The 13,842-nt window shown below is 33.7% G+C and overlaps 1 protein-coding gene across 1 annotated transcript; it reads right to left on the reverse strand.

Moving 5' to 3' along the window:
• Nucleotides 1-845: 845 nt before the first annotated feature.
• Nucleotides 846-12,147, reverse strand: PmUG01_12039300 (conserved Plasmodium protein, unknown function; the record flags this gene model as incomplete). Its single annotated transcript, XM_029006602.1, is given in 4 exon segments — nucleotides 846-3,581; nucleotides 3,595-8,892; nucleotides 8,907-9,812; nucleotides 9,826-12,147. The coding sequence occupies 4 exon segments, from the start codon at nucleotides 12,145-12,147 to the stop codon at nucleotides 846-848; spliced, it is 11,262 nt and encodes a 3,753-aa protein (XP_028863074.1).
• Nucleotides 12,148-13,842: the final 1,695 nt, after the last annotated feature.

Here is a 13,842-nt window from a genome sequence, read left to right on the forward strand (position 1 = left end):
GAGTATATTTACTCGCTATACTAAACTATGACTCATCTTTCGTTGTTCACTTGTTCGTATCGGCATAAATAACTTGATTGTATGTGTGTATACACAGGCGTACATGTGCACAAACGTGCGTAGCTTTCTACATACGAATGAGCAAAATTTTTAAGCCAAAGTGGTTATAAATACGACGGGGAAAAAAAAATTAAAAAACAAAGAAAATTAAAAAAAAATCGACTGCAATATAAACGCTGCTGCAATATAAACTCTGCTGCAGTATAAACTCTACTGCAGTATAAACTCTACTGCAGTATAAACGCTGCTGCAATACGAACGCTGCTGCAATACGAACGCTGCTGCAATACGAACGCTGCTGCAATACGAACGCTGCTGCAATACAAACGCTGCTGCAATACAAGCGCGAATACAAAAATTATTTCAAAAAATGCGCTACATTAATATGTTGTGCTTTGCACATTTCCGACGTTCGTAATGGTAACAGTTGCCACTAGGAAGGACTCCTACTCATGCATATGCATCAATTTCGTATATTTCATATTCGTATTTTCGAACTTATGCAAAATGCGCAAGACCGCCATATTGTAACAAGTTGAAAATGTACAAAAATAAAAAAAAAAGAAAAAAAGAAAAAAGAAAAAAAGAAAAAGAGAAAAAAGAAAAAAGAAAAAAAGAAATTTTTTCTATCCATTCCATCTTCAGTTAAAATTCGCTCTGTACATAACTTTTTAAGGTAAAAAAAAAAAAAAAAAAAATAAAAAAAAAATAGATAAACATTTTAACAATCCTTATTTCCTAGTGGGGTCCAGGAATTGCACGTTACTTTCTCATAACGATGACTTCTAATTTGCTACAAGAAGGAGTATTTTTTTTTTGTATTTCTGGAGCAGCTTGATGTTTTTCTTTGCTTCTCGAAGTTTCACCTTCATTTTGCAGTACTCGTAAAATATTAGGGACGGGTTAGTTGTATATGCCTTTTTAATAAACGAAGAGAGTGGTACCTTTTCCTTTAACGCTGTGTTGACATTTTTGCACCCAGTTATAATACACCAGATAGTATATATTATGCTCGTTTTAATTTGGATATGCAATTGTTTAAAAAGAACAACAAAATCGTCGATTCCTATATGCTTGTCCTCATTTGTACATTCAAAGATGTCAAGAATCATTAGCTTCAAGTATGTTTCTATGGAATAATTACGATCAGTGGGGTTCTTTAACGATTCGGTTTCTTTTAATATGGAAGAAACTCCTTTACCATTACCTTTTTCTTCATCCTTTCGCTCGATATTGTAATGATAAAGGGAGCTATGTATACATGGATGAAGGATGCCCTTTTCTGGTACTTGCTCACCGCTATACCTTTTCAGGTTTGGTGTGTTGTTCGCACTGCTAAGCCTTTTCAGGTTAGATGTGTTGTTCGCACTGCTAAGCCTTTTCAGGTTAGATGTGTTGTTCGCACTGCTAAGCCTTTTCAGGTTAGATGTGTTGTTCGCACTGCTAAGCCTTTTTAGGTTTGGTGTGTTGTTCGCACTGCTAAGCCTTTTTAGGTTTGGTGTGTTGTTCGCACTGCTAAGTCCTTTTAGACTTGTAGAGTAACTTCTGCTGGGTAGAGAACTTTTCAAATTGCAAATCTTATATATGTTCGTATTACCAGTACGTGAACAAGTATTGGCACGTGTGTTGTTCAACTTTGAGAAATATTTCATCTCAATTCTTTGCCACATATGAAATAGTATGCTCATAAATTTATTGTCTACATCTAACAATGGGTAACTTAAATTACTGTATTCATCATCACCTGCGTCCCCAGCATCTCCAGAATATGTATTATGTGCATTGTGCATATTTTTCCATTTCGATGAGTATTCCTTTTGCAGTGAGCCCCTTTCATGAGGATCATTATTGTGCAACAAGAAGCATCCATGAAGTCTATCACTAGTACAGTCTCTACTACTATTACGTCTTCCACTACAACTGCAATTTTTAATAGTACTGTCATTTGTATCTTTTTTACACATATCCTTATGGAAACTCATACACCTTGAGGCAAGAAACATATTTGTACCGCTAACGGTGCATTCAACGCTCCTGCACTTATTATTACTCGTTGGCAGCATGACAATATTTGTTAGAATAGACAAAAATTGCTGATAAAAATAGTCATAATTTACTCCAATATTTAATATAAACCTTATACTTAAATATTTGTGAACTATATCAATATTGATAATATAATTTTTTTTAAAAAAAAAATTATGTAATAACCTCGTTTTTAACATATTCTCTTCAACATATTCAATAAAATCGCTACTATTCACAAACAAATTGCTCAGTTTCATTTTTTCTAAAATATTTTTGATAATATCAAAAGGGTAATTCTTCTTTTCGGATAAAGAAGTATCACTTCCTTCGTTATATTCCCATTGATATAATCCTATCTCATCAGCGTAATTTGCTACTAAGCAAGGAATCACATGAGAGTTGTAGTTAAACTCGATAATTTCATTCACCACTTGTTGTATACAGTCTACATACGATTCGTCATTCTTTCCATTTAGAATATTTAAATTACCATGGTTAGAAATATTATCACTACTAGTAGTCTTGTTCTTTCTCTTGGTTCCAGTAACTCCTCTATAAGAATAACTATTCATGCTCACATAATTTGTTATGTCGTTGTTTAGGCTATACCAGTATGTACCCCAGGAGTTCCTTTCCGAATAATTCCTAGAATGCCTCAAATTGTGTATGCTATTGCACAGAGTTGTAGCACTAACTGTACTGTGGTACGTGTTAAAGGGTGCTATATCTGATATGCTTTTTTTTTTTTCCTTTTTTTTTCTCTCATCTTTCACTTGTTCTGCTTCTTCTACCTCTTTTTCTTCTTCTATGTGATTGAACTCCTTCGTATTAGCTAGTCCATTCGTAATGTTATTGTTCGATGTTGAAGAAGACAAGCTGTGGTTCCGAATAAATGAATACTTCGTTTCGTTCATAAAAAAAGCAGCATATACTTGATGAAAATTGAAAAAGGTATATAAAACAAACCTTACAATTTTTTTTAAATTGTATATTCCATACATCACTTCCCACATTCTGTTTTTATTCTTTTCTTGTTCTATTATATCTTCCATTTTTTGGAAGCACTTTTTAAAATAAGAAAATAAGCCAACAAAGGATTCAAGGAAACATGTATTTCCATCCTCCCTATAATAGTTAATTATTTCATCAATGGAACTTAGCATTCTTGATATACTTCTTTTGCAATTCTGTATTTCGTTTCGTCTTATATATGCATTTATTTCGTTAATACCTTTACATGTTACTGACAAAATTAGAAATAAATCGCTAGAAAAACATATTTCAAAAAATGTGATAAAATTTTCGATCCAATTTGGGGAAATAACTTCAATTTGTTTTTCACCTGAACAAGTCATCACCATATGTTTTTTTTCGTTAAAAATAAAATATTTTGAATTTTTCCTGTCATATTTGCATTGTGCTGTTTTTTTCAAACTATTGAATTTTGTACATTTGTTTATGTCATCCTCATTTTCGTTAAACCATTTAACAGAGATTTCATCCTTGTCCCTTTCTATTACATCCCTTTCTGTTATATCCCTTTCTGTTATATCCCTTTCTGTTATATCCCTTTCTGTTATATCCCTTTCTGTTATATCCCTTTCTGTTATATCCCTTTCTGTTATATCCCTTTCTGTTATATCCCTTTCTGTTATCCCTTTCTGTTATATCCCTTTCTGTTATATCCCTTTCTGTTATATCCCTTTCTGTTGTATCCCTTTCTGTTATATCCCTTTCTGTTATATCCCTTTCTGTTATATCCCTTTCTGCTACATCCCTTTCTGTTACATCCCTTTCTGTTACATCCCTCTCTGTTACATCCTTTTCCATCTCTATTGCGTCCCTTTCTCTTTCTAGTATGCCCTTTTCCCTTTTTATTGTGTTCCTTTCCATTTCTATTAATTCGTCCGTCTCATCATCATATTTTGTGAAGAAAATATGATCTGGCATCCTACTTAAGCAGTCTACCTCACTTAAGGACATGCTAAAAAGCGAGCTCTTAATTTTATGAACATCTAAGTATGTTTTATTTTCACTTATAATTTCATTAATTAAAGAAACATTCGAATTAATAAACAAAATGTTAACAGAAATGGAGTTCAAACATATGAGTATATTTGAGCAGTCAAAAACAGAACTTTCATTGGATGCTTTTTTAGCCCTAAAGTTCGATAGTTCTTCATTTATTATGTCGACACTTTTTACTATTTCGCCTGTCTTGTTCAGAATTTTTTTGTAAATGGAATCTTCTTCATTTTTCTCTTTTCCTATTAACAATTTGCACAAAATATGATCTAACTTATCATATAATTTCCTATTTTCTTTTTCTAGCTCAATGCACACATTTTTGTAGTTGTTTACGTTCCCATGTTTAACAGTGTCTTGCCTCATTTTGCGCGTTTTGAAGGACCCACTTGGTACCAGTATTTCGTTTTCCCCATCATGTGTGTTTTCCTTCTTCTCTAACAACTCCATTTTTGAAGAATTCAGTTCGTCCTTCTGTACACTATGCTTACTATCCATACTATCCATACCACGCATACTACGCCTACTCCCGCGTCTGGCCGCTGCTCCACATAGCAGAAATCCTCTCAACTCAGTTACCTTCCTACCTAGCGCTTTATTTTTTCGAAATAGGCGTACATTGCTTTTTTCATATTCACGTATTATCATCCCTAAGTATAAGTACTCTTTTAGCATATCCTTGCATTTTGCTCGTAAGTCATCTATATCTAAATTATTTAGCTCTTTACATATATCGTCATAATTTTTAAAGCTTAGTAGCTTACGTAGTTTCCTCTGCTGATCATCAACTGTTAATAAATCCTTTTTTTTAATTTCTAAAAATTGTTTGCAGCTATCACTTCGCAAATCTCTATCAATTTCTCTTTGACTAAATAAATTAAGTAAACTATCTCTATCAATTTTCAGTTGTAACTCATTGTTATTGTTTTTACAACTAACTAACTTGTCCAAATAGGAAGAAATATCACTACTGTTCTCTATACCCTTGTTTACAATTGCTTCTTCATCTTTTTCACTAATAAAATTTTTACTTTCTAATTCACCATTTTGCTCTACTAGTAGTAGTTCCCGTTGTTCATTTTTTTTTAAATCATTTTCTTCTTTCATATGATATGTTTCACTTCTTAAATTATCAACTTGATCATTATGATTACTTACTTGTCCAGGCTTCCTATTTATCCTATTTGTCCTCTCTGCATCCGCAGCTTCATTAGCCTCATTAGCTGCACTGGTCTCATTTTGCATGTACTCCATTTCTGTCTTCAAGCTGTGCTCGTTTATTTTCATTTCACTAATACCTTCATCTGTACAATTTAATTCGCTTTTTATCTTATCCACTTCTGTCTGCACTCGCATGTCTCTCTTAAGTTTATACATGGACTTCTCACTTTTCTCCTTAAGTATGTTTAACTCGTTTTCGATCATTTTTTTTTCCTTCTTCACCTCATCTATTAAATATTTCTGACTATTAATTTCTTCTTCCTTTAGTTGTAGCTCTTTATTTCTATGCTCGAGATCTTTTTCTAAGTCCCTAATACGAATATGTTGTTTGTTCACCTGCTCTTCTAAATTGTTTATTCTTAATATGCTGTTCATTTTGTCTCTCACCAGGTTCTCCTTATCTCCCGAAAGGAGCTCAACTTCTCTTCTAATGTTCCCCATTTCAATTTGCAGTTCATCCCGTTCGGTTTGTAGTTCATCCCGTTCGGTTTGTAGTTCATCCCGTTCGGTTTGTAGTTCATCTCGTTCGGTTTGCAGTTCATCTCGTTCGGTTTGTAGTTCATCTCGTTCGGTATGCAGTTCATCCCGTTCGGTTTGCAGTTCATTCCGTTCTATTTGTAGCTCATTCCGCTCGGTCAGCAATGCATCTCGTTCCATTTGCAGCTCATCCCTCTGGCTCACAAGTACGTTATTATCACCGCTCAACTTTTCATTCTTGTTCCTTAAAATGATAATTTCGTCGTTACTGTTATTGTTTTCTCTTCTTAATATGTTATTGATTTTTTTCCAATTATTAATTTCACTTTTTAGAATATTATTTTCTCTGCTAAGCTTGTCATACTCGTGTTTTAAAGCATTATATGTACTTACTAAAGTATCTTTATCACTATTATGCATATTTATCTTATTATTATTTATTCCTGTTAATACATTTCCTCCATGAGAATTTTCCTCCTCAATATAGGACTCTGTATATTGTTTTCCTCTTTCTATATCGTTCAAATGTACACTTATGTTATTATCATTTAACACGTCTTTATCATTCTCTTCGTTCATTATTGGCTTATACGTTTTTTCTGTCTCTTCTTCACAATGTTGGGATATATTCACTGAAAAATTGCATTGGATTCTGTCACTATTTAAATGAATCTCTTCATTATTTTTATTGTTAATTTTATTATTTTTTTTTTTTCCTCTTAATTCTTCATCATTGCACATAGGAGCATTTCCATCGTCATTTGAGATTCTACTAATCCCATTTTCTTTGTCCCTTCCGATTCTACTTCTTCCGCCATCTCCGCCTTCCCCTTTGGCCCCCCTTTCCAATTTCTCTATACTGTGTATAAATTCTTGCACCACATTATCTATTTTATTTATGTTGTCTTTCCTGTCTGATATTAAATTTTCTCTACATTTATTATATGCACAATTATTGTTCAGGCAATGAGATGCATTCTTCCTTTTCTCATCATTCAGTGAGTTACCTCTCTCAAATTTATCATTAGAATTATGATTACCATTCGTAGGGTCTATTTGTTTATATGTAAGTCTTAAGTCCTCATTTCTTATTTTTTTCATATCAAAACTATATGTTTGATTTCTTCTACATTCATTGTTCCTTTCTCTAATAAAATGAATGCTCCTTTTTTTATTTTCAAAGTTTGCATTACTTTTATAGCGTACTTTACATTCATGCATGTGCTGTTTAATTAAATAGACCTTTTCATATGATTCATTTTGCATATAATTCATTTTATTTTCCTTTAAAAACCACTTCTCATCATCTAAAATATCTTTATTATCCATACATGTACTTACATTGTAACCATCCAATTTGTACATATGAATGCTATTCAGTGAAAAGCTCCTTCTATTTTTGTATCTCTTTTTCCCTATGGCTATCACGTCGTCATGATGACTACTTACTTTTTTGTATTCCACTAAGTCATATGTTCCTTCGTCGTAATTCTTCTTCTTTAGAAATTCAGTAGTACAGAACGTGTCCTCATTTGCACCCTTGTCACGTTCGCATGTGTTATATGGCTCTTTATTGTATGCATCGTTTTCATCATCATGGGAACTTGGACCTACAGTAATGTTGCTCTCTTCACCTCTATCATTTTCATCGTTACAGGCACTTGGACCTACAGTAATGTTACTCTCTTCACCCCTATCATGCTCACCTGGGTAATATTCCTTGTTTTTATTTCCAGCATTTTCCTCTTCACAATACGCGTTACGCTCACTGCTATTACTGGCCTCCTTTCTTCTCATCAGCTTCTTGAAACTATCAAATATTTTACTTTTAAATAATTTTTTTTTATTTTTTTCTGTACCTTCATTTAATAAGGTATTATTCACCTGGCTCGATTTCTCCAACACACTGTTTGTTCCTCCTCCAAAATTCAAGGAAGCATCTTGATACATTTTTTCTGCTTCCTTTTGACTGCTTTTTTTTTGGGGAGCACATTTTTTATTTTTTTTTATTTTATCTAAAAATATACTTTTCTTTCCCCCCTCCATTTGTCTTCCTTCATTACTATTCTTAGTACTAACTTCTGCTGAGTCCCTAGGTAGTCCTCTTTCACTAATTGCATTTTTCGAACGACTCGTTTCGTTTGTACTATCCGCCTCCCTTTCCCCCTTTGCGTTATTAATGCTGTAACTTCTGATAGTATAAATTCCACAGCGCTTCTTACTCTTTGTGTCCACATCTGAAAGGAAGTGGCTACTTTTATTTTTACTCATTAGATTTACCTCTTCTACCATGGAATAGCAGGAACTATCATTCGTTTTATCTTTATAAATTTTTTTAAAAAAACCGTCGAACATATTTGTTACATGCGCATTTTCATGTGCTGACAGGTCCCTTTCGTCATTTCTATAAAGGTTCTTGCTTTTTCTGGAGAAAGGGGAGTATACAGCGTCTCTCACACGGCTCATCCCCCAGATACTGTTACGATCAGTGATATTTCGATCGATTTCTCGATCGATGCTTCTGTCCATACTTCCATCGTTGCTTCCACTGCTGCTACTTCTACCCTTTTTATCACTCCCTCGACAGACCATGTCTACTTCTCCAGGCGCCTCCTGGGTATTACCCGTGCACTTTACCATTTCGGATGAATTACTTCCATCATTATGATCAGTTAATTTGTGAACATATTTCTTTAGGCATCCTTTTGGCCAATGCAGTATGTCGTCTTGCTCACCATGATCAAAATTTTCATACTCATTTAAATTCTTTGACAAATTTAAAATATCTATGTGATCCTTTTCAAAATGTTGATCTATATATGTATTGCTACTCATATAATTATTATTCTCTTCATATTTTTTTAGAGATTCATCTCTATCCTCCCTTCCTTCATTGAAATAATTAACTGGAGCAAAACTGGGTGCTATTTGAACAAAGCATTCGTTGTTGTCGCATACATCATATACACCAATAATTTGCTCTTCAAAATCGTCATTATCATTTGTCTCTTCCCTTACTTGCGCATCATGTTGGGGAACTCTCATGTTGCAGTGCTGCTTCTTTAACGGAACCGCTTCGTTGGAAATTACCTCATTGGACAATGCCTCATTGGACAATCCCTCATTGGACAATTCCTCATTGGACAATCCTCATTGGACAATTCCTCATTAGGCAATTCCTCATTAGGCAATGCCTCACTGGACAATTCCTCATTGGACAAATCCTCATTAGGCAATGCCTCACTGGACAATTCCTCATTAGGCAATGCCTCATTGGACAATGCTTCCTTAACCGTTTCTGCACATAATGAATAACTCCGCTCACTCTTTGCATTTATATAACTGATATTACTTGTTGACCTCACTCTTTCTTGCAGCGGTCCTAAGTAATCTAAACTATTAAAATGCATTGCACATATCACATCGTTGTCATCCCTTTCGCTGTTCAACGAGTATGTCGAAAATGCTTTGGCGTGAAGGAAACCGCTCTCTTTTTTAAATTTATTATCTACGCCGTCTAATCGTCCTTCTACTCCTTCCCCTTCTCTGCCCAATTTCCCCTCGACTTCCTGGTCTGCTTCCTTTTCCGCTCCTCCATTTTTACATAAACACGTGGACGTGTAACTACGTCCAGCAACTTCATCATCAACGCAATGACAACCTCTTGTACCATTAGAACAATCATGTGCATGCTCAGCTGTCATACTTGCATTGAAGTAGTTATCTGAATGAGACATCCTATTCGCGCTTAATTCTTCTTTTTTTTCATTGATATTTATTGAGTAGTTCATTGCGTTCTTTTTTAGGTTATTATATATTTTATTATTTGCAGAGGGGTATACAATACTCTGCCTATATAATGTAACATTGTCGTTGTTTGATATAGCGCAAACTTTATATGTATCAGATTCTTTATCTGTTAGCTTCTCCTCTGTACCATCACTATTACTATTATGTAGAAATGACGAAATGCCAGGACAATTTTTTTTTTTTTTTTTTTTTTTTTTTTTTCGCTCTTGTAGTAGCAGCTGTATTGTTGTGGCTTTGCGAAATGTCGGCACAATCTCCCACATGATCTCTAACATGACCGTTTACACGATCGATATTTTTGTCTTTTACATAGGACTCTGCTAACCCACTGATGTGCAACGAGCATGTTGGATCTCCTTTTTCAAAAATGTTTACTTCGTTCATAGCGTAAACATCTAAAGTGACCTCTTCACTTCTTCGGGCACTGAAATTCGAAAAGGAAGAATGCAAACTTTTATTATGTACACTGCACACATTGTCACTACTACTTATCAAATTCGTATCTTCAGGTATTTCGGGTAAACATTTTAAGCTAAAAGATTCGGAAAGATGAGAACAGGATTCCCCTAGATCATCCGAACTGATGTACTGCCCGTTACTATTGCAGATGCTGCCATTGCTACCATTGCTGCCATTTCTAGTATTGCTTCCATTGCTGCCATTTCTAGTATTGCTACCATTGCTACCATTTCTAGTATTGCTACCATTGCTGCCATTATTGTTTTCTTCTCCTTTTTCCCTCTCCTGAACATACAATGCATTTTCACTTCTCCGAGCTACGTTGTTGTAGTCTCCTCCTTCTACATATTCGTCTAACACATAATTAAAATGATCTACCTTTTCATAGTTACCATTCATGTATAATATATCATTCGGTCCTATACTCTCAGAGGCTTCCTTCAGAGATATAATCTTATCTTCTATGTTATCATCATAATAATATTTCATCTCATCAGCACTTATAATATCACTATTGTATGTATGTCCAGATGTTTCTATGCCTCTTATGTTATTCGTATTTTGATTTATTTTGTTCCTATTATTTGATTCACATTTCAAAATATATCGTTTGTATGTAACATAACCATTCAAAATTTCACTTGCCTCCTCGTTCTTTTTTGTATCATCATATATTATGTCTTCCTCGTTAGACATATTCGAATACTCACCCAAGCTATTTTCATCATAGGAATTCTTTTTATCAAAGCTGTTTTCATAATTTCTATGGTCAATCTCCTGCTCGGTCAGACCAGCATTATTAGTGCAAAGGAATTTTCCATTATAACATTCATCGTATACAGGATTATTGTCATCCACAGGCTTAGCACCGCCATCATTGTACTGATCGCTCTCTTCCCCTTGAGCATATTCATTATCATGTGAAATTTTATCAGTTCGATTAGGACCTATATCATCGTTAAGAAGACCATGGTACATGATATCTTCTCTTGTGCTAGCTACAGTAGCTTCATCATTTACCACAGCTTTATCTTTATAATATATATTCATTTTTTCTGAACTGTTAATAACACTTTCATCAGAGTAACTGTGCCCAAAACATTCTTCATTGTGATGAAGTACATTAGTATGGCTAGTTGCGCTAGTTAAATTTACGTACGTGCAATTCTTATCATCACCTCCACCAGTTTTATCATCTTGTTTCTCTCTATATAATGACACGTTTAATGCGTAACTGTGACTTTTAGAAGAATGGATTGTACCTGCCCCCTCTTTATTCTTCGATACATCATAATGTTTACTTCTTTTGAGGGTTCCTTTTTTACCCTTTAGAAATAAGTTCATATTTCTGCTTTTCCATAAAAGCTTTACTTGTCTACACTTTTTAAGTTTCGATATATCGTTCATTTTTTTTCTAGATGAGATCTTCTTATATTTGCGGTTTCCGCCTTCCTCACCTGGCTTGCACCCCCGCTTTACACCGTCTTCGCTGCTACCTTTGCCACTACCTTTGCCACTACCTTTGCCACTACCTTTGTCACTACCTTTGCTACTACCTTTGCCACTACCTTTGCTACTACCTTTGCTACTACCTTTGCCACTACCTTTGCTATGTTCATCGCTTCTATTTATGCGACTGCTTATTCCGCTGATTATATGTCTGTTCGTGCCGCTGATTATGCCGCTCTTGAGTAATGTGCTGATTTTATTTATTTTAGATTTTATGGATAGAACAGAAGACTTGTTAAATTTTAAGCTTATCTTTCTTCTATTCTTTTTCAAGTAGCTCATCTTATTTGCATATTCCTTGTTCATAAAAAACATTTTAGTGGGTCTATCTATGCTATTTTTTATTGCCTGCTTTGATATAACATATTTTAATGAGTAATAATTAACACTGCTTTCTTTTGTGTTTACACTTGCACTAGTAGGGTTATTATCGAAGTTTTCATTTAGATTAGACATTGTATTGCCTCGTCCTTCCTTTTCTCTTATTTTTAATTTCTTCCTCTTTATTTTTTTTTGACTCACATTTACAGAGTTCACTGCTGTGGACGATGACGACATTTTTGAAAAATCATAACGAGGGGGGAGGGATTATCAGGGGGAGGAAAAAAAAAAAAAAAAAAAAAAAAAAAGCAGAAATAAAATGAAAGTAAAAAGGCGTGAAAGTAAAAGAAGAGATAGAAAGAAATGGACGTAAAAGAACAAATGGAATAGAAATACAAACGAGATAAAATGAAACGAGTGTAAAAGAACAAATGGAACGCAAATACAAACGAGATGGAAAAGTAAGGCACCAAATAGACTTAAAAGGACACGAATGCTACAATAGTACTTGTACCCACATGCCCAGTTTACAGCTAAACAGAACTAAGTTTTCGTTAGGCCAAAATGTGCATGAACATGTACATATACATAAGTTAACCATTCGACAAATTCTGACCCTAATAAATGACCAAAATGCACATCAAACTCACCAAAAAAAAAAATTAACCAGTAAAAGAGAAAAAAAAGAACAAACAAAAAAATGGAACGATGCACATACGTACATACATAAACACATACACATAATACATACATCCAGGTAAATAATTTTTTTTTTTTATTCATTTATATATATATATATATATATATATATATTTGCTGACAAGTCGCGCTTGGAGCCACAAAAAAAAAAAAGGGGGAGAAGAAAAAGAACAAGAACAAGGAGAACAAAACGGGAGAGAAAAACTGCTTTACTGCTTTATTTAATTGTAATTTTTCTCTTTCTTTTTTTTTTTTTTCTCCTTCTCTTTTCCTATTATATGTGTCCATAATGCGCATACTCGAAAATACGTATCACAGGTGGGAAAAACCATCGTATGTATATGCAAGATTTTTGTCGAAAATCGTAGGAAATAATTCATATAATATAAATAATCTTAATCGTTAAAATTGAATAAAAAACTGAACAAGTAGAGGACGGTCAATATTAGCACGTTTTTCCTTTTATCATTCTGTGCATATTTGCCACTATCACAATTTATGCATTCTCCTTAAGAATAACCTCATCAGTAATTCGGAAATGTTAACTTGCCGGTACACCCGTGCGATACATGCGTATATATGCATATGCATACGTGCGTACATAAACATACACATACTTATACATATATACATACATACATATATACATACATACATGCATACATACATCCGTACACGTACTTGCGCATACACACAAATGCATATCCGCCCATGCGTGTACCTTTCACATTCCGATAAAAAAAAAAAAAAGCAAAAAAAAAATTTTATGACTGTTACAGTATGCACATTTGGGCAATAGCAGAAATAACAGTAGCAATATGAAATAGCGGTAAAAAAATTATAATTCTGTAAATAACAAAAAAATTATATATTATGTACATTCTTCGTACCTATCTCGTTACGCCCAATTTTCCCCTTTTTACAAAAAAAGAAAAAGATGATGAACTGGGTTAAATATACAACAGAATTTCTGCCTCCCTACCTTTTTTCGTCTTTCCCGTTTTACTTTTTTTTTTTTTTTTTTTTTTTTTTTTTTCACTTTTAAAAGATAATTTGTTCTTAAGGAAATGGATTACACAAGAGGATAAAAAAAAAAAGAACATTAAAAAAAAAATAAAATAAATAATATGTAAAGTGTTATAGCTAAAGCGGTATAGCTTGAAGGGGTACATATTGAAGGGGTACCATATACAGGAAAACACCACAAAGTAAATATTACACTGCAAAAAATGT

The sequence above is a fragment of the Plasmodium malariae genome, assembly GCF_900090045.1.
Source record: "Plasmodium malariae genome assembly, chromosome: 12".
Taxonomy (NCBI): Eukaryota; Apicomplexa; class Aconoidasida; order Haemosporida; family Plasmodiidae; genus Plasmodium; species Plasmodium malariae.